This window comes from Oncorhynchus kisutch, linkage group LG5, assembly GCF_002021735.2.
Source record: "Oncorhynchus kisutch isolate 150728-3 linkage group LG5, Okis_V2, whole genome shotgun sequence".
Taxonomy (NCBI): domain Eukaryota; kingdom Metazoa; phylum Chordata; class Actinopteri; order Salmoniformes; family Salmonidae; genus Oncorhynchus; species Oncorhynchus kisutch.
This window is the reverse complement of record NC_034178.2, coordinates 48,468,568-48,494,512: the sequence shown is the minus strand read 5'-3', so window position 1 is coordinate 48,494,512 and position 25,945 is coordinate 48,468,568. Positions and strand designations below refer to the sequence as shown.

At 41.3% G+C, this 25,945-nt stretch overlaps 1 protein-coding gene across 1 annotated transcript in view; it reads right to left on the bottom strand.

The window, feature by feature from the left end:
* The window catches only part of LOC109891576 (metabotropic glutamate receptor 2), an 86,261-nt gene that overhangs the window by 48,094 nt on the left and 12,222 nt on the right, over positions 1 to 25,945 (bottom strand). Inside the window, exon 2 of the mRNA XM_031825236.1 lies at positions 18,099 to 18,835. Coding sequence (XP_031681096.1) covers positions 18,099 to 18,626 — 528 coding nt within the window. The 5' untranslated portion in view covers positions 18,627 to 18,835. The remainder of the gene's footprint in view (positions 1 to 18,098; positions 18,836 to 25,945) is intronic.

Here is a 25,945-nt window from a genome sequence, read left to right as displayed (position 1 = left end):
GAAGAGGCAACTCCGGGATGCTGACTTTCTAGGCAGAGTTGCAGAGAAAAAGCCATATCTCAGACTGGCCAATAAAAAGAAAAGATTAAGATGGGCAAAACAACACAGACACTGGACGATAGGAAAAATTGTTATGGACAGACAAATCTAAGTTTGAGGTGTTCGGATAACAAAGAAGAGACGTAGAAAAAATGAAAATATGCTGGAGGAGTGCTTGACGCCATCTGTCAAGCATGGTGGAGGCAATGTGATGGTCTGGGTGTGCTTTGGTGGTGGTAAAGTGGTATATTTGTACAGGGTAAAAGGGATCTTGAAGAAGGATGGCTTTCACTCCATTTTGCAACGCCATGCCATACTCTCCCGTCAGCGTTTAATTGGAGTCAATTTCCTCCTACAACACGACAATGACCCAAAGCACAGCTCCAAACTATACAATAACTATTTAGGGAATAAACTGTAATCTGGTATTCTGTCTATAATGGAGTGGCCAGCACAGTCACCGGATCTCAACCCTATTGAGCTATTGTGGGAGCAGCTTGACCGTAAGAAGTCCCCATCAAACCAATCCAACCTGTGGGAGGTGCTTCAGGAAACATGGGGTGAAATCTCTTCAGATTACCTAAACAAATTGACAACTAGAACGCCAAAGTTCTGCAAGGCTGTAATTACTACAAAGGGAGGATTCTTTGACGAAAGCAAAGTTTGAAGGACACAATTATTATTTAAATTAAAAATCATTATTTATAACCTTGTCAACGTCTTGACTATATTTCCTATTTTTTTGCAACTCATTTCATGTATGTTTTCATGGAAAACAAGGACATTTCTAAGTGACCCCAAACTTTTGAACGTTCAAAATTATGGGGTCACTTAGAAATGTCCTGGTTTTTGAAAGAAAACCACTTTTTTTTGTCCATTAAAATAACATCAAATTGATCAGAAATACAGTGTAGATGGCTATTGTAGCTGGAAACGGCTGATTTTTAGGCGTGCAGAGGCCCATTATCAGCAACCAATGGCACGTTGTGTTAGCTAATCCAAGATTGTCATTTTAAAGGGCTAATTGATCATTAGAAAACCCTTTTGCAATTATATTAGCACAGCTGAAAACTGTTGTGCTGATTAAAGAAGCAATACAACTGGCCTTCTTTAGACTAGATGAGTATCTGGAGCATCAGCATTTGTGGGTTCGATGACATTATCAAAATGGCCAGAAACAAAGAACTTTCTTCTGAAACTCGTCAGTCTCATCTTGTTTGAGAAATGAAGGCTATTCCATGCGAGAAATTGCCAAGTACTGAAGGTTTCTTACATCGCTGTGTACTACTCCATTCACAGAACAACGCAAACTGACTCTAACCAGAATAGGAAGAGGAGTGGGAGGCCCCGACGCACAACTGAGCAAGAGGACAAGTACATTAGAGTGTCTAGTTTGAGAAACAGACACCTCACAAGTCCTCAATTGGCAGCTATGTCTACACTGTATTTCTGATTAATTTGATGTTATTTTAATGGACAAAAATTTGCTATTCTTTAAGAAACAAGGACATTTCTAAGTGACACCAAGCTTTTGAACGGTAGTGTATATACAGTGCATTCGGAAAGAATTCAGACCCCTTGGCTTTTTCCACCTTTTGTTACGTTACAGCCTTATTCTAAAATTTATTAAATATTTTTTCCCTCATCAAGCTACACACAATACCTCAATGACAAACCGAAAAAAGAAATACCATATTTACATAAGTATTCAGACCCTTTGCTGTGAGACTCAAAATTGAGCTCATGTGCATTCTGTTTCCATTGATCATCCTTGAGATTTTTACAACTTGATTGGAGTCACCTGTGGTAAATTCAATTGATTGGACATGATTTGGAAAAACATTGTCAAAACATTTGTCAAAACATTTCTGCAGCATTGAAGGTCCCCAAGAACACAGTGGCCTTAAGCGGAAGAAGTTTGAAACCACCAACTCTTCCTAGAGCTGGCCGTCCGGCTAAACTGAGCAATCGGGGGAGAAGGGCCTTGGTCAGGCAGGCGACCAAGAACCCAATGGTCACACTGATAGAGCTCCAGAGTTCCTCTGTGGAGATGGGAGAACCTTCCAGAAGGACAACCTTCTCTGCAGCACTGCACCAATCAGGCTTTTATGGTAGAGTGGCCAGATGGAAGCCACTCTTCATTAAAAGGCATATGAGTTGGAGTTTGCCAAAAGGCACCTCAAGGACTCTCAGACCATGAGAAATATGATTCTCTGGACTGATGAAACCAAGATTGAACTATTTGGCCTGAATCCCAAGCGTAACGTCTGGAGGAAACCTGGCACCATTCCTACGGTGAAGCATGGTGGTGGCAACATAAGTTTTACAAGGACAGGGACTGGGAGACTATGCAGGATCGAGGGAAAGATGAATGGAGCAAAGTACAGAGAGTTCCTTGATGAAAACCTGCTCCAGAACACTCATGTCCTCATGGAAGGTTCACCTTCCAACAGTACAACGACTCTGAGCACACAGCCAAGACAACGCAGGAGTGGCTTCAGGACAAGTCTCTGAATGTCATTAAGTGGCCCAGCCAGTGCCCGGACTTGAACCCGATCAAACATCTCTGGAGAGATCTGAAAATAGCTGTGTAGCGACGCTCCCCATCCAAACTGACAGAGCTTGAGAGGACCTGCAGAGAAGAATGGGAGAAACTCCCCCAAAAAACACGTGTGCCAATCAATGCCAAGCTTGTAGCGTCAAAGCCAAGAAGACTCAAGGCTGTAATAGCTGCCAAAGGTGCTTCAACAAAGTAATGAGTAAAGGGTCTGAAAACTTATGTAAATGTGATATTTCAGTTTTATTTTTTATACACAGAAACATTTTTGCTGTGTCATTATGGGGAATTGTGTGCAGATTGATGAGGGATTTAAAAAACACATATACATTTTATAATAAATTGTAGAAGAAGTCAAGGGGTCTGAATAGGGCCCCCAATTAGTAGGCCTTTCATCACGTGCTTTTGAGGCGCTTTCCTTGCTTAGCCTCACCAGTCAGTCGCTACTGCTGCTACTGTTACTGCTGCTGAGAGTAATCATGCTGTCACTAGTCATACCATCAGCCCATCCTCCTCAACCCAACATCTGCTGCGTGTCTTCATCTGACAGGCCCACTGCTGGAGTGTGAATTACCAGGGAAGAGAAGAGCTCCTCTAAATCCTCTAAATGAAATCAGCCAGGCATATGGGCAAACAGGTAAACAGATCTGCCATACAGAACCCATTTTCATTAAAGCTCATGTGTTAACATTTCACTAAACATGAAGCACCGTAATTGCTTGCCGGTACTTTAGTTTAAGTAGAGACAGTTTATATGATCATCAATCATCGTGTCCCTGCTCTATTCTATGGAGTGAAACCCTGGCTATCTGGACAGTGACATAGATTTGCAGAACAGTTGCTGCATCAGTATTTATCTTGCATGGGTTGGGATTGTTCAAAACCCAAGAGTTGGAGATACATTTAGAAACTAGGAGCAATTCAGTGTTTGGTTAGAAGAAGAAAAAACAACTCCTTATATCAGAAAGTATATTTAGCAAGAATCTAAGAAAACTCTCTGTACTTATAACCAGCAACCATACACCGAGTGTACCGAACATTAGGAACACCTTCCTAATATTGATTTGCACCCCCCTATTTTGTATTGCCCATTCACCCTCTGAATGACACACTTAAACAATCTATGTCTCAATTGTCTCAAGGCTTGAGCATTATTCTTTAACATGTCTCCTCCCCTTCATCTATACTGATTAAAGTGGATTTAACAAATAACATTAATAAGGGATCATAGCTTTCACCTGGATTCACCTGGTCAGTCTGTCATGGAAAGAGCAGGTTTTTTTCAGTGTTTTGTATACTCATTGTAGGTAAGATCCAGGTATGAGTTTATAGAATAGAGCAGCATAAACAAAGCTCATTAGCATGTATTTAGGGTGGGTCCAGCCCCGAAAGTGACTATTTACACTCTATGCGAAAGGTTTCATTCTCTTCTCAGGAATTCGCCTTCTCTGTGTTGCTCTCCAACCCATTCTGTCACACCTCTGTGAAGCAGAGGTTCTGTTGTGATAACATCCTGTAGCTCTTTCACTTTGTTCCTGACCTGCACTGGTGAGATACACTGTCTCTTTTTCTCTCACCACCCCAGGGACTCTTGAGGCATGGCCTTTCAGGCTATGACTTCTCTTTCTATCTCCCTCTCTGATCATGCCTAGAATAATGTATTGTCATGCTAGTATTGTAACTTAAGCTTATTGCATTGTATAATGTTATCATTCATTTTAGAACAGAACATTCTCAGACCTTTCTTGACCTTACTATTATTTTAACTCAACTATAGTCTCTTGCATACTACTAAATTATCTTTATGGGGTCAGATATTCAGTTAAATAGACTTCATCATATTAATTACATAGTCTTATTATGGGTTCCATGTGAGGTACTGTATATAATAATACATATATGATAAATATTACCTCACTTTAGTACATGGTGACCCCAACGTGATATATTATACAGATCATTTGGGCTAAACTGGTATTTATTCCATTAGATTTCCTGATATATAACGAACACATGCGTGATGGGGAATATGCAAGCAACGGATCTGTTTGAGAAATGGCAATCAACTCGTATTAGTGATTTGACCAAAAAAGGCAAGAAAAGTCTCACATTTGATTCGAATAGGGATTACATTTTTCAGTACTGGCAATATATTGGCATGTAAAAGAAAACATCTAAGAGGATCTTAATTCTAGACCTTGCTGTATCTTTACTTGGCAAAAATGAATTGCGACACAGCAAACTAGGGGTGAACATGCTTGATACCACTGTGATACCACTATGGGGCGGCAAGAAGCGATTATAGTGTTAACCTCACTAGGGTAGGGGACACTATTTTCACCTCCGGATGAAAAGCGTGCCAAAAGTAAACTGCCTGTTACTCAGGCCCAGAAGCTAGGATATGCATATAATTGGTAGATTTGGATAGAAAACACTCTGAAATAATGTCTGTAAATATAAAATAACTGATATGGCAGGCAAAAACCTGTGAAAAATCCATCCAGGAAGTGGGATTTTTTTATGTTTGAAGTTTTCCATTGACTGCCTATACAGTATCCAATGATTTAGGACTCAGATTGCACTTCCTATGGCTTCCACTAGATGCCAAGTCTTTATAAATTGTTTCAGGCTTGTACTCTGAAAAATTAGAGAGTTAGACTACCATCTTTTATATTGACAAAGCTATTGTCTGGTTGAAATATTATTGATTATTATGACTAAAAACAACCTGAGGATTGATTATAAACACGAACTTTACTGATACTTTTGGGATTTTTCGTCTGCCTGCTGTGACCGCCTTGGAGCCATTGGATTGCTGAACAAAACGCGTCAACAAAAGGTTTTTGTATGTAAAGAGGGACTTTATCGAACAAAACAAACATTTATTGGGTAACTGGGAGTCTTGTGAGTGCAACCATATGAAGATCATCAAAGGTAAGTGATTAATTTTATCGATATTTCTGACTTTTGTTTACTCTACTTGGCTGGTAACTGTTTGTAATGTTTTGTGTGCTGGGCGCTGTCTTCAGATAATCGCATGGTATGCTTTCGCCGTGAAGCCTTTAAAAAATCTGACACAATGGTTGGATTAACAAGAAATTAATCTTTAAGCCGATGTATAACACTTGTATGTTTTTTGAATTTTTATTATGAGTATTTCTGTTTTTGAATTTGGTGCTCTGCAATTAGCCAGGTGGGACTCTCACACACCCTAGAGAGGTTAATAGAGAAGCTCAAGCATGCAAAAAATAGCAGGTTATTTCTACATGATGCACAGCGAGATTTGTTAGATAAGCTCCAAAACGACATTTCTGACTCAGATTGACATAGCGGGTTTGTCGCACAGTCAGTCGCACCTATGGGTGTGGTGTGCCCATCCACACCACTCTCTAGTGTGTGAGCAGACCAAGCTACTGAAACAGCCCCTATTGCTGGTACAAAGAGCCCACAAAGCATTATTGTGATTTCTGTAAAAGGGAAGGAAAGGGGATATCAAGTCAGTTGTGCAACTGAATGCATTCAACCTAAAAGAATAGCATACGGTCAGGCACTGTTGGAATCTTGGCAGAGGAAATCCTCATTCACATTTCAGGCAGCCTGCCGGCCCACAGAGTAGGACTTCCTATCCAGTTAGGTTCGCTAACTTTAGTCACAGAAGCAGTCATACAGAGATGTTGAGATTTAGGGAGGGGCTGACCATCTCGATTCTACTTGGAGCATAAAGTAGATTGGGAACTTTCTCCTAAAATTTAGGCTATAGATTATTTGAAGATGTGTTAACTAATTCTTCCTTTACAACTCAATGGTTTCCACAATAGCAGTCAAAACTTTGGACACATTCAAGGATTTGTCTTTATTTTTACTATTTTCTACATTGTAGAATAATAGTGAAGATATAAAAACTATGAAATAACACATACGGAATCATGTAGTAACCAAAAAAGTGTTAAACAAATCAAAACATATTTAATATTTGAGATTCTTCAAAGTAGCCACCCTTTGCCTTGATGACAGCTTTGCACACTCTTGGCATTCTCTCAACCAGCTTCATGAGGTAGACACCTGGAATGCATTTCAATTAACAGGTGTGCCTTGTTAAAAGTTCATTTATGGAATTTCTTTCCTTCTTAATCCGATGAGCCAATCAGTTGTGTTATGACAAGGTAGGGGTGGTATACAGAAGGTAGCCCTATTTGGTAAAATACCAAGACTATATCATGGCAAGAACAGCTCAAATAAGCAAAAAGAAACGACAGTCCATCATTACTTTAAGACATGAAGATCAGTCAATGCGGAACGTTTCAAGAACTTTTAAAGTTTCATCAAGTGCAGTCGCAAAAACCATCAAGCGCTATGATGAAACTGGCTCTCATGAGGACCGCCACCAGAAAGGAAGACCCAGAGTAACCTCTGCTGCAGAGGATAAGTTCATTAGAGAAACTGCAGTCCAAATGAATGCTTCACAGCGATCACAGATACATCTCAACATCAACAGTTCAGAGGATACTGCGTGAATCATGCCTTCATCATCAAATTGCTGCAAAGAAACCACTACTAAAGTACACCAATAATAAGAAGAGACTTGCTTGGGTCAAGAAACAAGAGCAATGGACATTAGACCAGTGGAAATCTGTGCTTTGGTCTGATGAGGCCAAATTTGAGATTTTTGGATCCAACCGGTGTCTTTGTGAGATGCAGAGTAGGTGAACGGATGATCTCTGCATGTGTGGTTTCCACCATGAAGCATTGAGGAGGAGGTGTGATGGTGTGGGTGCACTTTGTTGGTGACACTATCAATGATTTATTTAGAATTCAAGGCACACTTCACCAACATGGCTACCACAGCATTCTGCAGCGATATGCCATCCCATCTGGTTTGCACTTAGTGGGACTATCATTTGTTTTTCAACAGGACAATGACCCAACCTCCAGGCTGTGTAAGGGCTAATTGTCCAAGAAGGAGAGTGATGACCTGGTCTCCACAATCACCCGACCTCAACCCAATTGAGATGGTTTGGGATGAGTTGGGCCGCAGAGTGAAGGAAAAGCAGCCAACAAGTTCTCAGCATATGTAGGAACTGCTTCAAGACAGTTGGAAAATCATTCCAGGTGAAGCTGGTTGAGAGAATGCCTAGAGTGTGAAAAGCTGTCATCAAGGCAAAGAAAGGGTGGCTACTTTGAAGAATCTAAAATATAAAACATATCTTGATTTCTTATTTTTTATTTAACTAGGCAAGTCAGTTAAGAACCAATTCTTATTTACAATGATGGCCTACCCCGGATGATGCTGGGCCAATTGTGCGCCGCCCTATGGGACTCCAAATCACGGCCGGTTGTGAAACAGCCGGGAATGGAACCAGGGTCTGTAGAGACGCCTCTAGCACTGAGAAGCAGTGCCTTAGACCGCTATCTTTATTATTATTCTACAATGTAGAAAATAGTAAAAATAAAGAAAAATCCAAACTTTTGACTGGTACTGTATAGCCATTTGTGACATCTACATACAGAAGGTATTTTTGTGAATGTCCCTGCAAACAATAATTAGTCGTTAGGCCGACCCCGGGATGTCACGAAATAGTCACATGAAGTCGTCAGGACGTTGTGTCATGGTCCACTTGAGGTTTTGTCTAGTTTCCGGTTGGTCTCTGTTTTTAGCATGTTATTGGGACCAAACCTCCAGGGGGCCATGACACAACATCCCAAGAATGTGCTAAAAACGTCCTCGGGGACATCCACGGGACCAACCAGGAACATAGACAAAACCTCCAGTGGACCATGACACAATGTCCTAAAAATGTTCAGGTGACCTTCAGAGGACCATGACACAATGCCCCAAGAATCTCCTAAAAACATCTCAGGGTCAAACTGGGAAATATAAAAAGTTCCCCCAGAGAATGTTCCCTTGGGACCATCATGCAACATCTTAAGGACTAGGAAAATGAAAGCCCTGGGAACTTACAGGGAACTATTGAAAGGTTCCCCAGAGAATGTTCCCTTAGGACCATGACACAATGCCCCAAGAATCTCCTAAAAACATCTCAGGGTCAAACTGGGAAATATAAAAAGTTCCCCCAGAGAATGTTCCCTTGGGACCATCATGCAACATCTTAAGGACTAGGAAAATGAAAGCCCTGGGAACTTACAGTGAACTATTGAAAGGTTCCCCAGAGAATGTTCCCTTAGGACCATCACACAATGTCCTAAGGACTAGTCAAATGAAAGTCCTGAGAACATCCTAAAAAGGTCCTAACATTGTCAGAGAGATTAAAGTAGATGTCACGTGTCAAAATTTTGATTGATGACCCTATGTGAACCTATGTGAACGCTATGTGAACCCTATGTAGTGATGACGTGTGCATGTCTTCTGGTCAGGCAAGCCTGGTTAGGTGGGGGCTATGGGGTGAGTAAGGGTCCATTTGACAGGCCGTTAATGATTGATGACCCAAGCCTGATAGGCAAGCCTGGTTAGGTGGGGGCTATGGGGTGAGTAAGGGTCCATTTGACAGGCCGTTAATGATTGATGACCCAAGCCTGATTTATGACCCTATGTAATGATTTATGACCCTATGTCATGTAGAAGGGTGCATGCCCAGGGGTGTTGTTGGGGTTGAGTAAGTGACCATGTGTCAGGTCAACCTGTTACTGTTTCTCACGGTTTGGGTTGGTTAAGGCCCCTTATAAAGCGCCTGAACAATACCTGTTTAAGACTGTACATGATAACCCCCCTGAATATTAAACAAAAATGACACCTATGCCAATTTTAGGGATGTTATGCTCGGCTTGTCATGAACCCAGTGACCAAAGCCTTGAAGAAGTTCTGTGTGAAGCTCCAGAATGTTTTAAAGGATTTTTGGGTACGAGTGAGGGCCACATGTCTTACATATTCCACCCGGAGGATTCTACGGTAAAGATATTCACAGACCGTGGACCCAAACCCCTTTATCCTGCAAAACCTGGGAGTTTTCCCCCGGCTCTGGGGATGAGAGAATGGCTAAACATCAGGCTGGCTCTTTGTAAAATTGAACAGGTCCTAAGTGTTACAAATGTGCCAGGATATGCGTTGGAAGAACAGGTCTGCGGCCGCAGTGATCTCAAGGCTCTAAGAATTGCTTCAATGGACTATAGCCCTGACAACAAAGTGACAATTTTAGCCTGTGACCTTTATGATAAGTATAATGCTACAAAGTCTGTCAATTCTCCTGTAGCTTCCAGAGCACGCAAACATGTAAACTTTTTTATTCCTGTGTTTAGTTTTAAATGGGTGGATTATCCAATTTTCATAACACTTATGAATAAGCTGGACATTCTCTTCCAAAATGGGGAACAGTTAAAGCGCTGGGCGAGGCTTTCCTTGAGACAGAGTCAAGACCAAAAGGCCCGACGGAGGATCTACCCCTGGAGTGAAAACTTACCAAGTGTTGATGGACCTAGCAAGAGAGCCTTGCCTTTTGAGGGTGAACTCGACACGGACAATGGCGGTTGGTTGCATAAGCTCCCAGGATCTGTAAGAAAGGCATCGTAAAATACCTTAAGAATGTAAGGATATAAAATGTATGTACTAAATATTTTGAATGAAATAAATGGTTTTAAAATAAGAATCTCACCACGTTATGAACTCTCGCGTTTGTTCACTCTTAGCGCAGTCTGTCCCTGAGAAAAAACTTGCGGAAAAAGCCATGTGCGCGCGTATGTGCGTGAGGGAGTTTTCTGTAGTGGCTGTGTGTGTGTGTGTGTGTGTGTGTGTGTGTGTGTGTTTCAAAAACAGAAAAAGGGGGGGGCGGGTTGTTTGTTAAAAAAATACCCTTGCATGCCTGGTGGGTCGTTTGAAACCAAGGTTTACACTAGCCTGCAAAACAGATGCCTACCCCCCAACAATAATATTGTGTCTTACGACTCCTAATCTTAAAGGCCTTTCATAAAACTATTTTTTTAGGTGGGCTAAAAAGTCATTCATCCCAGCGATGTCGAGACCAACCCACCCCCATGCATCTAGGTGCTAGCACCCCGGAGATTTTAGAAGCTCCAAAAGGATCCTAATGTTTAGACACACCCAATACCATGTGTTTGAAATGTGTCAAATATACCATGGGCGGGGGTATAGCCCGAAAAAAACGACAAACCCCAAATGCTATGTAAAAAATCATTCAGGGGTTTTTCTCTAGGTCGTAGGGTACAAAAGCGCTAGAAACCATGGGCAATGTTAGCAGCGTTTTAGTTCCGATGCAAACAGCACCTCCAGAAACTCCAAGAATCGTTATCGGACTGAAGCGTTAAAAAAGATAATCGGGGAAAACAGTCTAATGGATCTATCGCAAGGTGAGTTCTTGAAATAAATCTTTATTAGATTTGGTTGTTGTGGGGAATTGTTTGAAAAGCGTGGGATGTTATAGAAATATTAAACAATCATTAGGATCAGTATGCTTACCGTATAACAAGGCAATATTAGCTAAAGTGATTATAGCTTTAATATTGTCGAATGTTTTATAGATTCTGAAGCATTCACGCAGATACTCCGAGGTATAACTGAGCTCGAACCATCCAATGGGGCTCCGAAACAAAGTGCAGACAAACAAACGCCGGCCCTGAATTGTCAACGTAAGTAAGCTCCAAGAATTCCATACATAAAAATATTTATACCTTAAAAACAAAAAGTGTGGGCATCTTATATTAAAAGTTATTTTATATGTTTACAGAGGACCTAAAGCCTAGAAGGTTAAACGAGGCCCTATGGAGCCTGAACGGTTTCTGCGAAGCATATGACTACGAGACAATTCTGCCCTACTCCCAGGATGTATTTACACAAAAGCAGCGAACAGAGACTTTAAACGGCAGGTCAACTCCCCTTGGCCAGGACAACGTTGTCCCCCATATTTCTAAACACCAAAGGATAATTAGTGCTCAGATCCACAGTTCCGCTTCACCCGAACAATTCTACTTGGCCGATATTCACGAGACGTCGTTCCAAGGACTAGGTATGAATCAATTATATATTATTATTTATATATATTATTATTTTAATATTTATATATTTTTTTTATGCCGGAATATGTTAAAACAAGGCCTAATGCTGTTTTTTTTTTTTTTTTTTTTTTTTTTCAAATTTCAATATTATTTTTTTTTTTTTTTTTTTTTCAAATTTGACTATGTCTGAGAAAGCCACAGCATCCTGTATACCGAGACCCACCGCAGTTTGTAGCTCTCAAGCTTTTTGTAACGCGGCTTGATCAGTACATCCTGGGCTGAGTAAGTGGGCCAAACCTATGGCAAAACATAGCTTATTACCTGGATTGTGAACGTTTATGAGATAGGCCCTTTTATTGCTTATGATTTCGGACTGCATTAAACTCTCGAGCTTTCGTCTCTGACCCCCGCCCCCTTGTGGTTGTCGTACTAATTGTACTACAAGTTCGAGGGTCCTATCTGCTAGCACGTTTAAATTTGACTGAACAAGGCGTTCTAGCAGTTTAACAAATTGTTCAAGCTCTGCTTCACCATTCTGTAAAATAAGCGATACCTTGCTCTGTAGACTGTCTCCACAAATTTCCAACTGTAAGAGATCCCTAGGTTCGCTATAATCTCTAATCCTCGCTAACAGTTCATTCAAAGTGTCCATAAGCATTACGTAAAACACAGCATATTCCCGAATCTGACCCCCCCATGCGAAATTGAAAAACTGGCGAACCTCAATATTGTTGAATTTATTTCGACGCAAAACATGTACACTTCGATCAAGACCTCCCCCCTCCAGATTTGCTAGGCAATTGTCCAACTGTTCAAAAACATCGTATTGGGTTTCAGACTCTTCGGACATTGGTGTTAAAGGCTGATTTATAGGTGTCTGGGGTGCTGAATTAAACCTAGCGCTCTCGTTCTGCACACTGATCTCAAGACCGCCCCCCTCCAGATTTGCTAGACATTTGTCCAACTGTTCAAAAACATCATATTGACTTTCAGACTCTTCGGACAATGTTGTTAAAGGCTGTCTTAGAGGTGTCTGTGGGGCCGAATTAAACCTAGGGCTCGCGTTAAGCTGGGTAATTAGAGATATGATGGTTTCGGGAATCTGTGTTAACATGTTTTCCTCGGAAGGCCCTGACTCATTCATACGTGTAATAATGTCTATGAGTTCGGAGGGAATCTGGGATAATAGATTTTCATCTATTGTCATTATGTCAATTACCCCCGAATCATTCATATGGTTAACTATATCTTGGAGCTCTGTAGGGATCCTGGCTAAGAGGGTTTCAATTGTCTCACTTTGGTCTATAGGGGGCGCCATCTGTCTAATTAAGGATGTGTGTGTGTGTGTGTTTACATGTGTGTTTTTTAACGGCGGTATTTGCTTGTTTTAGCCCTAATGTTTTTTAACATACGGGGTAGCTCGCTACGCCAGAATGACACATCCTGATTGTATTGATGCTCGAGTAGAATACACATGCGCCTCTGGAGTAGAGCCTTTCGTGATTTTAAACCCAGGGTAAACGCTTTGAAAAAACGTTCTTGGTCTATTTCAGAATCTGCTGTTTCCCCCACAGAATTGGCCGATTCAAGAAGGTTGGCAGCTTCACAGAACATCAAATCGTCTACCTCAGAAATGTCATTTAAATCTTTGACATCATCAGGTTTCGCTGTTTTCTTGACTGGTGTCTTTGGAGCCTCCTCGGGGATGCTTGTCTGGGCATCCTCCGATGTTTGTGCGTTGTGTTTATAAGCCGGTGAGGAGTCTGAAATAAAAATAATACATACAAAAATAGGTTATTAACCCTAAAATATGTTAAAAATGCCAAATACATTTCAGATATAAGCCTATATATTAACAATACATTAATTAAATACCTCGGCTTTTTTGACGAGGGCTGTTCTGAAGAAGCTCTGAAACCAGGGGCTGATGTCTTTGTTCAACCTGTATTACAGCATCTGCAGGTTCGGTCGATGGTGAGCCTGAAAAAAACAAAAAAAACAAAAAAAACAACAAAAAAAAAAAACAGCATTAGGCCTTGTTTTAACATATTCCGGCATAAAAAAAATATATAAATATTAAAATAATAATATATATAAATAATAATATATAATTGATTCATACCTAGTCCTTGGAACGACGTCTCGTGAATATCGGCCAAGTAGAATTGTTCGGGTGAAGCGGAACTGTGGATCTGAGCACTAATTATCCTTTGGTGTTTAGAAATATGGGGGACAACGTTGTCCTGGCCAAGGGGAGTTGACCTGCCGTTTAAAGTCTCTGTTCGCTGCTTTTGTGTAAATACATCCTGGGAGTAGGGCAGAATTGTCTCGTAGTCATATGCTTCGCAGAAACCGTTCAGGCTCCATAGGGCCTCGTTTAACCTTCTAGGCTTTAGGTCCTCTGTAAACATATAAAATAACTTTTAATATAAGATGCCCACACTTTTTGTTTTTAAGGTATAAATATTTTTATGTATGGAATTCTTGGAGCTTACTTACGTTGACAATTCAGGGCCGGCGTTTGTTTGTCTGCACTTTGTTTCGGAGCCCCATTGGATGGTTCGAGCTCAGTTATACCTCGGAGTATCTGCGTGAATGCTTCAGAATCTATAAAACATTCGACAATATTAAAGCTATAATCACTTTAGCTAATATTGCCTTGTTATACGGTAAGCATACTGATCCTAATGATTGTTTAATATTTCTATAACATCCCACGCTTTTCAAACAATTCCCCACAACAACCAAATCTAATAAAGATTTATTTCAAGAACTCACCTTGCGATAGATCCATTAGACTGTTTTCCCCGATTATCTTTTTTAACGCTTCAGTCCGATAACGATTCTTGGAGTTTCTGGAGGTGCTGTTTGCATCGGAACTAAAACGCTGCTAACATTGCCCATGGTTTCTAGCGCTTTTGTACCCTACGACCTAGAGAAAAACCCCTGAATGATTTTTTACATAGCATTTGGGGTTTGTCGTTTTTTTCGGGCTATACCCCCGCCCATGGTATATTTGACACATTTCAAACACATGGTATTGGGTGTGTCTAAACATTAGGATCCTTTTGGAGCTTCTAAAATCTCCGGGGTGCTAGCACCTAGATGCATGGGGGTGGGTTGGTCTCGACATCGCTGGGATGAATGACTTTTTAGCCCACCTAAAAAAATAGTTTTATGAAAGGCCTTTAAGATTAGGAGTCGTAAGACACAATATTATTGTTGGGGGGTAGGCATCTGTTTTGCAGGCTAGTGTAAACCTTGGTTTCAAGCGACCCACCAGGCATGCAAGGGTATTTTTTTAACAAACAACCCGCCCCCCCCTTTTTCTGTTTTTGAAACACACACACACACACACACACACACACACACACACACACACAGCCACTACAGAAAACTCCCTCACGCACATACGCGCGCACATGGCTTTTTCCGCAAGTTTTTTCTCAGGGACAGACTGCGCTAAGAGTGAACAAACGCGAGAGTTCATAACGTGGTGAGATTCTGATTTTAAAACCATTTATTTCATTCAAAATATTTAGTACATACATTTTATATCCTTACATTCTTAAGGTATTTTACGATGCCTTTCTTACAGATCCTGGGAGCTTATGCAACCAACCGCCATTGTCCGTGTCGAGTTCACCCTCAAAAGGCAAGGCTCTCTTGCTAGGTCCATCAACACTTGGTAAGTTTTCACTCCAGGGGTAGATCCTCCGTCGGGCCTTTTGGTCTTGACTCTGTCTCAAGGAAAGCCTCGCCCAGCGCTTTAACTGTTCCCCATTTTGGAAGAGAATGTCCAGCTTATTCATAAGTGTTATGAAAATTGGATAATCCACCCATTTAAAACTAAACACAGGAATAAAAAAGTTTACATGTTTGCGTGCTCTGGAAGCTACAGGAGAATTGACAGACTTTGTAGCATTATACTTATCATAAAGGTCACAGGCTAAAATTGTCACTTTGTTGTCAGGGCTATAGTCCATTGAAGCAATTCTTAGAGCCTTGAGATCACTGCGGCCGCAGACCTGTTCTTCCAACGCATATCCTGGCACATTTGTAACACTTAGGACCTGTTCAATTTTACAAAGAGCCAGCCTGATGTTTAGCCATTCTCTCATCCCCAGAGCCGGGGGAAAACTCCCAGGTTTTGCAGGATAAAGGGGTTTGGGTCCACGGTCTGTGAATATCTTTACCGTAGAATCCTCCGGGTGGAATATGTAAGACATGTGGCCCTCACTCGTACCCAAAAATCCTTTAAAACATTCTGGAGCTTCACACAGAACTTCTTCAAGGCTTTGGTCACTGGGTTCATGACAAGCCGAGCATAACATCCCTAAAATTGGCATAGGTGTCATTTTTGTTTAATATTCAGGGGGGTTATCATGTACAGTCTTAAACAGGTATTGTTCAGGCGCTTTATAAGGGGCCTTAACCAACCCAAACCGTGAGAAACAGTAACAGGTTGACCTGACACATGGTCACTTACTCAACCCCAACAACACCCCTGGGCATGCACCCTTCTACATGACATAGGGTCATAAATCATTACATAGGGTCATAAATCAGGCTTGGGTCATCAATCATTAACGGCCTGTCAAATGGACCCTTACTCACCCCATAGCCCCCACCTAACCAGGCTTGCCTATCAGGCTTGGGTCATCAATCATTAACGGCCTGTCAAATGGACCCTTACTCACCCCATAGCCCCCACCTAACCAGGCTTGCCTGACCAGAAGACATGCACACGTCATCACTACATAGGGTTCACATAGCGTTCACATAGGTTCACATAGGGTCATCAATCAAAATTTTGACACGTGACATCTACTTTAATCTCTCTATTGTCCTCAGTGACGTCCTGGGAACTGACAGGGAACTAGACAAAGGTCCCCCAGAGAACTTTCATTCGGGATCATCACGCAACGCTCCTAAAACATTCTCAAAAAGTGTGATAACGTTGCGCCAAAATCATCAACGTACCTAATGGAAACGTTGCCGAATGTTCTCAGGACGTCACCTGTTTGCTGGGGTACTTTTTTATCTAGAAAGATTGCTAGACATAATGTAGTGGCTCCTGTTAAGACACAAATAATATTTTGTTTTCCTATGCGTAGTACATGTGGCTAAGTCCATCTGAATGTATAGATGTGTGTGTGCTATGAACCGTCATTGCCTTGTTTCTCACAAAATGGCCTTAGAACCTTCACCATTGATATGGTAATGTTGGGTGCTGTAAATTGAGATGCTACACTTCATTTCCAAATTGCTTGTGAAACCACTCTTACCCTATAATTGTATTTATATTTTGAGTTGCTTGAAAGTTGTTTTGATTTAACTTCAAGAATTGTTCTTGATTTCCCAGGCTCCAGTCCCCGCAGGACTGTTCTTAACTGATTTTCTTGCCTAGTTAAATAAAGGTTAAAATTTTTTTATTTTTTATATTTCAATGTTTTGGTTCTTGTTCATTTTCAAATTATCAAGGCGAATCCATTTTCTCTCAAAGGGATATTAATATTAATTTTAAATAGTGTATGTTGTGATCTCTGATAATTTTGATAAAACCACATCTGAAGTTGCTATTGACCAATCCAATCAGATAAAAATACCATTGTATGTTTATTGAAATATTGAATTCATCTGTGATGTCTTGGACAGTCTCTTTGTTTTGCTCTTACAAAGAAGAATGTAGCATTCCTTTCTAGCTTGCTTGCAGGAAGACATTTGCAGGAAGTATATTTGCATGTCTAAAGCAGAAGACAATGCTACCCGCCAAAAGGACCCTCCTGAATTGTTGCTGCTAGGGCCATGGACTACTGGTCTGAAGATTGTCTACAGTGACTACAGTGCTTGTCGTCCAGTTGTGAACACTTCTGTCTGATTCAGAATCAGTTGTGTTCAAGCGAGGATTAAGTAGGGCGGCCCAGCTACTTGAAGTGACTGTTTACACTTTTATTGTCTTCTCAGGAATTTAGCCTTCTCCATGTTGCTCTCCAAACCCCATTCTGTGATGCAGATATTATTTTGTGATAACGTCCTGCAGGTCTGATATTTGATTGGAGCTTAACTTTACATTAATACTATTGAACAAAAACTCAGATTTTGAATTTTAAAAACTCAGATGTTATAAAGGGGTCTCAGATTCATTGTCTCTTTGTTCCTGACCTGTGCTGGAGAGATACACCCTTTTTCTCTTTTAGGTTATGACTTCTATCTCTCTCCCTCTCGGATCATGCCTAGAATACTAATGCTAGTATTGTCTTGAGCTTTATGTCATGAATAATGTTATCATTCATTTTAGAATATTAAATATCTGCCTTTGATATAGACCATTCTCAGACCTTTCTTGAACTTACTATTACTTTACTCAACTATACTCTCTTGCATATTGCTAAATGATCTTTATGGAGTCAGATATTCATTTTAATAGACTTTGTCATATTAATTGCATTGTATTATTACAGGTCTCTGGTGAGGTATATATATATACAATACATATATTATCCATTTTACCCCACTACATGCTGAGTCAGTGCTGTACCTGTATGGAGACATCGCTGTAGGAGCCTCCTATCACCCCAGAGATGGCCAGAGGGACGTCGTCATGGATGGCGTAGGAGCCATCAGGGCAGGTGTACTCACTGTCGTCCACCTTGGTGAGGGAGGCACGGACAAACTCCAGGCTCTGTTCCAGGGCGTAAGTGTCCTTAGAGCAGGTGTCCAGGATGTGGGCTCCCAGCCGTATCCCCGGCAGCAGGTGCTCGTCCTTGTTAATCTCGTCCAGGGCTAACAACATGGCCTCCAGTCTCTGAATCCCTCTCTGAGCGTTGATCTTCCCACAGTCCTCAGGCCCCTCGCCCTTCTGGTGTACAGGGAACAGACCCCCTATGATCAGGTCTCCATCCACTGTGATCTCTCTCTTGGTGTCCGTGTTGAAACCTGACATGGAGAGACCCAGTGGGGCCTGGGCCAGGAGGTGCACACACACACACAGTAGGCAGAGGGGGGAGAGGTGGAGCGGTTGGGGCAGGGGGTGCAGCCCCAACCAAGGGGACCTCCCCGATGACATGTCCCTGGGCCCTGTGTGAGTCAGATCACTGCTGTCTGGTGCTTCTCTTCTTCTGATTTCCTCTGTCTCTGGAATTGGGGAGGGTACAGTACGCTAGCAAGGCACAGAGAAGCGGGGCACGAGATCTCAAAGAGCTAGCTTGTTTTTGTCCTGTCTGAGGCCATCTACTGCATCAATGGCATTGTCTTCAAAGTTCTGGAGATTACAGCCTGCGGATCAAAAAGAGGAGTCAGTCAATGCTTCAACACAATGAGAACTTTGTCTTACACACACTTTCTCATTTCCAACAAATATCATCTTTACGAGACAGTAAAATTTGTTTTGTATTATTCCATTGAAATTTGTGTTCATAATAACTGATGTGGAAACAGGCATATTCATTGGATAATGACACATTGAAATAAAAGTGATGAGAGCATTTCTAATAGTTACACATACTGTGTACAGTACAGCACTACATAGACTAGTGAAGGGGTACTCAAATTGGAGAAGGTCTGGTCACACAAATGTCCTAGGTGGCAAAGGTCCAGATGGATATTGTCTTTTATCGCCTTAGTAACAAACCTGTACCTCGCAACGCATGTAACCCCGAACTGTTCACGTCGTCTTGTTGGGGGAAAGAACATTTCGCAGTTTTAAAACCAAGTTCTTGCAATTCTACACATTTTTTCATGGGGCGAGAGAAAATGTTGCAGTTTTAGAGCCGATTTCCTGCAATTCTACACATTTTGTCATGGGGCGAGAGAAAATGTTGCAGTTTTAGAGCCGATTTCCTGCAATTCTACACATTTTGTCATGGGGCGAGAGAAAATGTTGCAGTTTTAGAGCCGATTTCCTGCAATTCTACACATTTTGTCATGGGGTGAGAGAAAATGTTGTAGTTTTAGAGCCGATTTCCTGCAATTCTACACATTTTGTCATGGGGCGAGAGAAAATGTTGCAGTTTTAGAGCCGATTTCCTGCAATTCTACACATTTTGCCATCTTATGTATGTTTATATAATAGCTGAGTGACAAAATCAATGCCTCCTTGGAGTCGAAGCCCCTGGGCACATAATCTGGCCAATGATAACTACAAGATTTAAGATAGCTGGTTAGCCTAACTTACCTGACTAACATGGGCTAGTTGACCAACTGGACATTTCTGACAGGTTATACCATTTTTTTTAAATTACTTTGGTGATATTTTCACAAGTGTGTGGTCAAATTTCACAACTTTCATTACAAAAGCACATTTAAGCACATTTTCAATACAAAAATCACACAGTAACTTTTGCACAAAACCTAATCAGTGTTTCATCTAGGAATACCTTTCATATAAAGTAATTGCCTTTCACAATGCAATATGCTCGCAATAATTTTTATATGATTCTCTTCTCATTTGTTTAAATATATTTGACCATCACGTAATGGCTAATCACTTAACCGCTTGGTACACCTATAGATTTTAAACTGGTTTGTCTACTATATATGGATTTTGAGAACTACAGAAATAAAATGTGTGTTTGTAAAGTATAAACATTGAATGTATGATACATGATAACCATACATGACTGTGGTAACCACAATTGGTCACCATATAAAAGGGGGTGTGTGAACACTTGCAATTTCTTTCAACATGGAGCAGAATAGACAGCAAGGGAGAAGAAGAAATCAAAGCGCTCGTGGACAAGGGACCCGTCAGAGAGGTGGACATGGGCCCCGTCAAAGAGGTCAAAGAAGTGAGCATGGGCCCCGTCAAAGAGGTCAAAGAAGTGGGCATGGGCCCCGTCAAAGAGGTCAAAGAAGTGGGCATGGGCCCCGTCAAAGAGGTCAAAGAAGTGGGCATGGGCCCCGTCAAAGAGGTCAAAGAAGTGGGAAAGGGCCCCGTCAAAGAGGTCAAAGAAGTGGGCATGGGCCCCGTCAAAGAGGTCAAAGAAGTGGGCATGGGCCCTGTCAAAGAGGTGGACATCAAAGAGAGGGAGGCAGACGGCAGGGAACGGTTGTGTCTAATGAAGTCCGAGCCATCGTTGTTGACCATGTGGTAAACAGAGGCCTTACCATGGCAGAGGTTGACAGATTAGTTCACCCCAATCTGAGAAGATCAACTGTCAATTCGACCATGAGAACATTTGGCAGGATATGCACTATGCTTTATCATTACATTTACAATAAATGACATTGTAATGCATGTAAATTCACAAAACCTGTTACAGTAGTCTTACAGTATGATCTAGTGACCGTATACTCTGTTCTACCCTCAGAATTGACAGAAGGAGAGGGCAGTGGTGGAAATGGTAAGGGCCAGGAATGACGGCTGTCCGAAATGAAGCAGGACATTGAGAACGATGACACCTTTGTTAGTAGGCTGATGGATGCCACATTGGCAATCTCTCACCTTTTGAAGATGCACCAGATATGAAAAACATTTACATGGAGCCTTTTGAGAGAAACGACCCGGTGAAACAACTGCGGGCCTAGTATGTTCAGGTACAGCATTATATACTGTATTACTGTTACTATTTGATTCACAATATCACATTGGAACTATACTGTAAAAATACAATTAAAATTACAAATTTAGAGGGTGATGCTGTGAACCATCGCAAGTATATCTTTGTTGATGAAGTGGGCTTCAACCTGGCCAAAACTCGGTGCCATGAGCAAAACCTCTTCGGGAGACAATACAAGTGCCTGGATAACGTGGGGGGAACATCTCCATGTGCGCAGCTATCTCTGAAGATGGTGTGGCAGGACGTAGGCCATTACTTGGATCCAACAATGCTGCACACCCCAATGTGTCTCAATTAAATTGAGTAGGCCTGTCAAGGTGAAGGTGTCACCTATGTTATTATGTGGGTCAATCTCAGGTTCCACCACGCAGAGGTGGTTCAGGCATGGTTTCGGGCCCATCTCCGATTTGTGACCATATACCTGCCCCCATACTCTCATTTCCTCAATCATATTGTGGATTTTTCTTCAGCATGGAGGTGGAAGGTGTACGATCACCATCCCCATGAGCAAGCCACCCTCTTTCTGGCCACGGATGAGGCATCTGACGAAATCAATGCAGACCAATGTCGAGCTTGGATTCGCCATGCCAAAAGGTTTTTCTTAAGGTGCATGATCAATGAGAACATTCACTGATGTGGATGATAATTTATGGCCAAATGCTCAAGACTAAGCGGAGCGACACAGAGGAATCCAAGAGCAGACTCAGATGAGGAAACAGAGATGAATGAACCAAAATCTTTATTGTTACACAGGGAGATATGGAGTGCAGATCCGGGGAAGCTCGGATGAGTTGCAGAAAAAACAGATTTGGAGACTAAGATTGGAGTTAGCTGAGTAGAACAGGGTAAACAGGTCCTGAGGGGAATCCAAGGTAGTGGTGGTGAGTGAAATCCAGAGCACGGTAGTTGGGTGGTGAGATGTGGAACAGGAGCCAGAGACAGAGCTGTAACTGCAATGAGATTATAAATGGTGTCAGACAGGGAAACAGGCACAGCAGAGTAACAGGATCTTGAATAATCATAAATAGCTAGAATCATGAACTGACTGAGCAGAGATTACGTTCTGGCAGAGTGGAAGTGGCAGGACTGAGTATTTGTAGAGGTCTTGATTATGGAACAAGTTGCAGCTGGTAGGGATCTGCTCTGACTCCAACACACCTGTCTCTAACCACATAATCACACAGAAAGGGAGAGAAAGAGAGTGTACAGGGGTAGCAACTGCAGGTCAGGAAGTGACCGGATGAACACCAGAGGACGTAACAGGAGCAGATGTGACACAAGACAGGCTTGATGCAAGTGAATGTGTGCTAAACGTTATGTTTCATTGTCATTTATTCAATTGTATTCCATTTCTTACATTTGATTACAGACAGTACACCCACAGTATGTTGCAATTATATCCGATTTTCTTTTTGCATGAATAATTGTAGAGGATGTCTTCATTGATCACACCTTTGATTACAAATTGGATAGATATTATGAAAATTATAGATTCTGTCAGGTAATGTAAGTGTATTGCCCAATGTGTGTTATTTACAGTACTGTAGCATATTACTTTCAACAATTCTAAGGGTGATTTGAAACAGGTTGCATTGTTTGCTATTGGATTGACTGGTAGTGAAAACAACTAAATTAAAGAGATATCATTATTTTGTGTTTGGTGATTAAACCCATGTTGTGATCTCATTTCACAATAAATGTATATTTTGAATCAATGGTTGTGTGGTGAGAGATGTTTACAATCCAAATGAATGCACAATGACAGATTTTGAATGAAAGACTGGCTGAGTTACAAGTGTTACCAGTTTGGAGTGTTGTACTAAGACTTGTGAAAACATACCACTTACTTGTGACAATAGTAACAAGCCGATTAAAAAGAACTGCAAATAGCTCTGTAAGGTCTGTCTGTGAACAACTGCCCATGCACTACCAAATTTCAAAATGACATCTTGTGCCTTATACTAGAACTCAACAGAAGTAAGTTAAAAGCCTGATTCATTTCTTTATTTTTATTTTATTTATTTAAGTCGGGACCCACTGTCCAAATTGACCCCTTTCTGGATCCGGACTGCGGTCCACCTGTTGAGTATGGCTGGGCTAGTGTATAGATTCACTATTTATATTCTCTTGTGTCATGTTACAATATTCATAAGGCCCTTTTCCCATTCCGCATTGGTAGTACTCAATAACATATTCCAAAAAGTTACTAGGGGTCTGTCAAGTCATATTTCAGTATAGTGTAACATAATCATATGTTACATAGCCAGGGTGTGATTAGACTTTTACTGTAGATGTCTGGCTGAACAAAATAGGAAACACCACCAAACATACTGCTGTAGGATGTCACAGAAATTGTTGGTTTTATATATATAGTACTGTATATGGGGCGAGATGTTGATCTTGTTTCTTTGCACAGGTGTAGAACACAGATATAGGGTGTGTGATGTGAGAGAGAACATTGTGTGCTGAGGGTGCTGGCTGGATCCTCCAGAGTGCTTTCTCATGTCTGAGTTCCTAAGCAGCTCCCTAGTGACCTACCAAATCACTCCCCCTTGGTGAATTGCTTCCTTTGGAATAGTGTGTGTTTGTCTTCCTCCATGCCTAAGAAGCCATGTGACTGTTCTGGTGTGAAACTCTCGGTCTCTCCTTTTCTACTCTTCCTCTCTCTCTCCATCTAGTTTCATGTCTAGCCCATGTCTCTCATTGCAGGGAGATAAGTCTACATGCACGCAGGCACATGCACACACAAACACAACCTGTATAAAAAGGTCTCCATTGGAGAACACTGTAAAAAACGATTTAGCAAAAACAAACAAATACAGTGCCATACACACACTCACAAAGAGCTGTTGAAATCTCCTTGTAGCAGTACCTATAGACTTATTCTCCCCTGATGGATTGAATCTAAACACTGTTTCCTTCTACTCCATAAGCTTATTCATATTTTCTGTAGACAATTTTGCATAAATATCATGATCTACATTGACATTGGGAAACTACTGTAGTGGTGGATTTACAACACCACATTGACATTGGGAAACTACTGTAGTGGTGGATTTACAACACCACAATGACATTGGGAAACTAATGTAGTGGTGGATTTACAACACCACAATGACATTGGGAAACTACTGTAGTGGTGGATTTACAACACCACAATGACATTGGGAAACTACTGTAGTGGTGGATTTACAACACCACATTGACATTGGGAAACTACTGTAGTGGTGGATTTACAACACCACAATGACATTGGGAAACTACTGTAGTGGTGGATTTACAACACCACATTGACATTGGGAAACTACTGTAGTGGTGGATTTACAACACCACAATGACATTGGGAAACTACTGTAGTGGTGGATTTACAACACCACAATGACATTGGGAAACTACTGTAGTGGTGGATTTACAACACCACAATGACATTGGGAAACTACTGTAGTGGTGGATTTACAACACCACAATGACATTGGGAAACTACTGTAGTGGTGGATTTACAACACCACAATGACATTGTGTTTATTTATTCACAGCTTTATTATTATTATTATTATTATTTCCGTTTATTACATTTTTGTCCAACTGAAATCAATGAAAACCAGGACTGCATACAAAAAACTTAACCAAGCATTGCACACATTCACAGCATAAAACAACAAAGTGAAGCCCTCATGTAAACTGGAACGGAATATAATTTGTCATATCAATATACAGTATATCACTACTAAATTATTATTAACACGTTTCCCCAATTCCACTCAAAGGTGAACTGATTTATCATGTTGAACCATATCCTAATATCCACTGACCCTCCATTCTGGTCAGTAAGGAACCAGAGACAGATTGCATCCCAAATGGCATAGGATCCCTATGGACCCTGGTCAAAAGTAGTCCACTAGGTAATAGGGTGGCATTTGGGAGGTAACCCCTGTAGAGCATCAGGGTCCTGGGTGTGGAGCAGAGTGAGGACCAGGACCCAGAGTGGACCCAGTAGAGATTGATGGACAGGTTCAGTACACATTGCTTTCTGTACCAGACAGTAGACATGCCTTCTTTGAAGTCTCGTAGAATGATGCATTGAACTATTTTTGTTCATAAAGCCCTCTTGCATAAACTTCTGTCATGCCTTACTTCAATGTTAACCTATGAGCTACCAGACCCGGGTCTAAGGGATGGCTAACTCTGGAAATCCCTTTGATCTCCGCTGAGTTAAGTAAATCTGCTTTTAGTTTTTTTTAACCTTACTTGTGGAATAATCTCCAAAGCTCTCTAAAATGGGAAGAGTTGGTGCCTCTAAGGCAATTCAGACGTTTTATTTGATAGTGTTTTGCATTTCATGTATTGATGTGAATATTGATGTATAGTGTATATTGATGTGTACACAGGGCTCATCTGTAAAATAGACCTTGGTCTCAGCATGACTCCCTGTCAAAATAAAGGTTCAATGAGAAATGGATGGGTCCAGAGGAGGTGCAGCAGCACCAGGTCTGTGGTTCCTAGTATCATCTTCTCCTCTGTCCTCTCCAGGGCTTAATTAGCCACACTACAGAGGAAGGGGAGGGAGGGAGCAGTTTATCGGAGCAGGATATTATGCCAGTATCATCTGCCTTAGCCACTGCCGCTAGCTACGTCTGCCAGTCAAACCAGCTCACTGAGAGAGCTCCAGCCATAATTAATCATATCGACAAGAGGTTATGAAAATTTGTCATAAAAAAGTCAGTTAGGCTTTGTCATGATTTGTTGTGGATTTCTCCATTTTCTCTTGAAGAGTATGTGGAATCTTCAACAAACAACTGCTTCCCGTTCTTTGTTTTGAGGGTCTGGG